The sequence below is a fragment of the Euprymna scolopes genome, chromosome 29 (genome assembly GCF_053919585.1).
Source record: "Euprymna scolopes isolate OS-2025 chromosome 29, ASM5391958v1, whole genome shotgun sequence".
Taxonomy (NCBI): domain Eukaryota; kingdom Metazoa; phylum Mollusca; class Cephalopoda; order Sepiida; family Sepiolidae; genus Euprymna; species Euprymna scolopes.
This window is the reverse complement of record NC_136510.1, coordinates 68,110,570-68,113,393: the sequence shown is the minus strand read 5'-3', so window position 1 is coordinate 68,113,393 and position 2,824 is coordinate 68,110,570. Positions and strand designations below refer to the sequence as shown.

The 2,824-nt window shown below is 36.5% G+C and overlaps 2 protein-coding genes across 2 annotated transcripts; both read left to right on the top strand.

Moving 5' to 3' along the window:
* Positions 1–454: 454 nt before the first annotated feature.
* Positions 455–970, top strand: LOC145252347 (uncharacterized). Its single transcript, XM_080111748.1, has one exon. The coding sequence runs from the start codon at positions 455–457 to the stop codon at positions 968–970; it is 516 nt and encodes a 171-aa protein (XP_079967874.1).
* A 789-nt stretch (positions 971–1,759) lies between these two features.
* On the top strand, positions 1,760–2,824 carry LOC145252346 (uncharacterized). Its single transcript, XM_080111747.1, has one exon. The coding sequence runs from the start codon at positions 1,760–1,762 to the stop codon at positions 2,822–2,824; it is 1,065 nt and encodes a 354-aa protein (XP_079967873.1).

The window sequence follows — 2,824 nt, the reverse complement described above, 5'->3', positions numbered from 1 at the left end:
TTTCTTAGAACTGCACGGCTGTGGAACTCTCTGCCGCTTGCCTTCCCCCCCCCCCCCGAATTCAACTTGGATGTCTTCAAGTCCAACACAAACAAATTCTTGATGAACCGCCCCCTTAAATAATGACACCTTATCAAATCCCCAATACTAACTATTACTACAATACTATCCCACTGATTAGTGTACACACAATAACCCTTATCCCCGAGTGGCTCTTGGGCCTTGATAAGTGGTGACCCCCATGTAAAAAAAAAAAAATATATATCATTATGCAACAAATTTACATCCAAATGAAAATGAAGACAAAAAATATGGACATCTCTATATAATTGAGACAAATGAAGCATTAAATCTGAGGTTAAATGCTAATCAAAATTCTGATTGCTTATATTCAGTTTTCGAAAAAATAACTCAAGCAATGGTTGATAATCTTTATGTAGGGGCATATAAAAACATGAGAACTATCGAATTTGAAGAGCAACAGAGGGCTACATTACAAAATGTTCCCCCCAGAAAAACAACCATGCAGTTTGCGAGGAGATATAATAATCCAACAAATGATGAAGTTGCAGTAATATTTGTCGGTGATAATGGAGCACCTCCTGTCCATCGTGACATTATAGTGTACCCAGAAGGACAACAGAGGGAGAGGATATCTTACCTCTCTTGCCATCTTGATGCAATGATTTACCCTCTTCTCTTTCCTTATGGTGAATTTGGATGGCATATAAACATTCCTCATGTAGAAAATAGGCAAACTAAAGTTTGTAACAAGGTTTCCATGCAGGAATTTTATGAATATCATCTATCTATAAGAGGTGGCTTCAGTCCAATACACAGTGGTGGAAAACTATTTCAGCAATATATAGGTGATGCTTATGTTAAAATAGAAGGTTGTCGTTTGAAATTCATTGCAGAAAATCAAGCACAACTAAGAGTTGCAATGTATGGATCACCTTGCAAGAAATAATGAAACTGAAGATCCCGGATTACCTGTCATTTTAAAATCATCCTTCACAAGGAGCCCACGAAATATGCAACAATGCTATCAAGACGCAATGGCAATAGTTTTCAAATATGGAAGGCCTGATTTATTCATAACATATATTTGCAATCCAAAATGTCTAGAAGTAATCGAAAACTTACAGCCGCATGAAACTGCACACGAGTTTTTAAACAACATCTCAATGAATTAATGATTGACATAAAGGACAGACATGTAACTGGGGTACCTATTGCTGCGATACATGTAATGGAATTACAGAAACGAGGTATCCCACATTGTCACATGCTAATCATGCTGCATGCAGAAGATAAAATTAGAACTAAAAAACAAATTGATTACATTCATGGACCCTGCGGTACATTTAATTCCAACTAAATCTGTATGGTATAGGGAGAGTGTCAGAAGAAATTTCCTATGTCGTATCAGGAGGAGACTATTACAAATGTTTCTGGATATCCTCTATATAGACACAGAAATAATGGAGATTCTGTTAGAGTGGGTGTCCATGAGGTTGACTGCAGGTTTGTAGTACCATATAATAAATATTTACTCAGAAAATATGGTGCTCACATTAATGTAGAAGTGTGTATCTCGGTAAAAAGTGTGAAATATCTTTTCAAATATGTCTATAAAGGATATGATTATGCAATGATGGAAATGAATATAGATAACAATGAAACTAATGAACATGAATATAATGAAATTAAGCAAATATTTCGTGTAGAAGTATTTTGGCGTTTGTCATAAGATAGAATGTATGGACAGTCACACACAGTTTATCAACTGGCGCTCCATTTTACTGATGAGCAACAAGTTTATTATAGGCCAGGTGAACAAAGACAGGCTGCTGCCCGTGCAGAAGGACGTGACACGCAATTAACTGCATGGTTCAAACATAACGAAAGTGACGTGGATGCAAGAGCCCACCTTTATATTGATATCCCTGAATATCATGTATTCAACAAGCAAAGTAGCACCTGGACCAGAAGACAACGTCACCGACAGATTGTAACAAGATTGTACTCTGCCAGTCCTAGAAATGCTGAGAAATTCCATTTAAGGATGCTTCTTCTTCATACACCAGATGCAACATCTTCTGATGACTTGAAAACTATAGGAGATGAAGAATTGCCGACCTGTCAGGATGCCTGTATTCGATTACAACTGCTTGAAGATGACAACGAACTACAAATGGCTTTGAGTGAGGCAGTTATATATCAAATATCACGACAGTTTCTTAACATGTTTGCAATGATTTGTTTATTCAATACACCACAAAATGCTTTACAATTATGGAATGATAACAAACACCTTATGATAGAGGACCTTTTACGCCAATATGATAATAATATTGCAGAAAATATCGCTCTGCATCACATAAACAAGATTCTGAATGAAAATAGCATGAATTGTGCGATGCATTGTCTGCCAGAACCAATTAACGGCTTTCCTGTCATTCAATATGTGGAAAAAACTCAAGAAGTTAATCCTGAAGTATTAAATATTGAGCAAAGAAATGTTTTTGATAGTGTCATTTACGCTGGAAGTGCAATAGATAGAGGATTAGAGACTAAGCACCGACTGTTTTATCTGGATGCACCCGGCGGTTCTGGTAAAACTTTTCTATTTAATATGATTCATGATTATCTGATGGCTCAAAATATGGTTGTTAGTTCTTCTGCTTGGACATGTATTGCAGCAACTTTATTGAAAAATGGAAAAACGCTTCACAGTATCTTCAAATTTCCTTTTCCTTTCACTGAGACATTTGCATGCAATTGTCCACATAATTCTGACCAAATATTCTCAGGCAGGTGA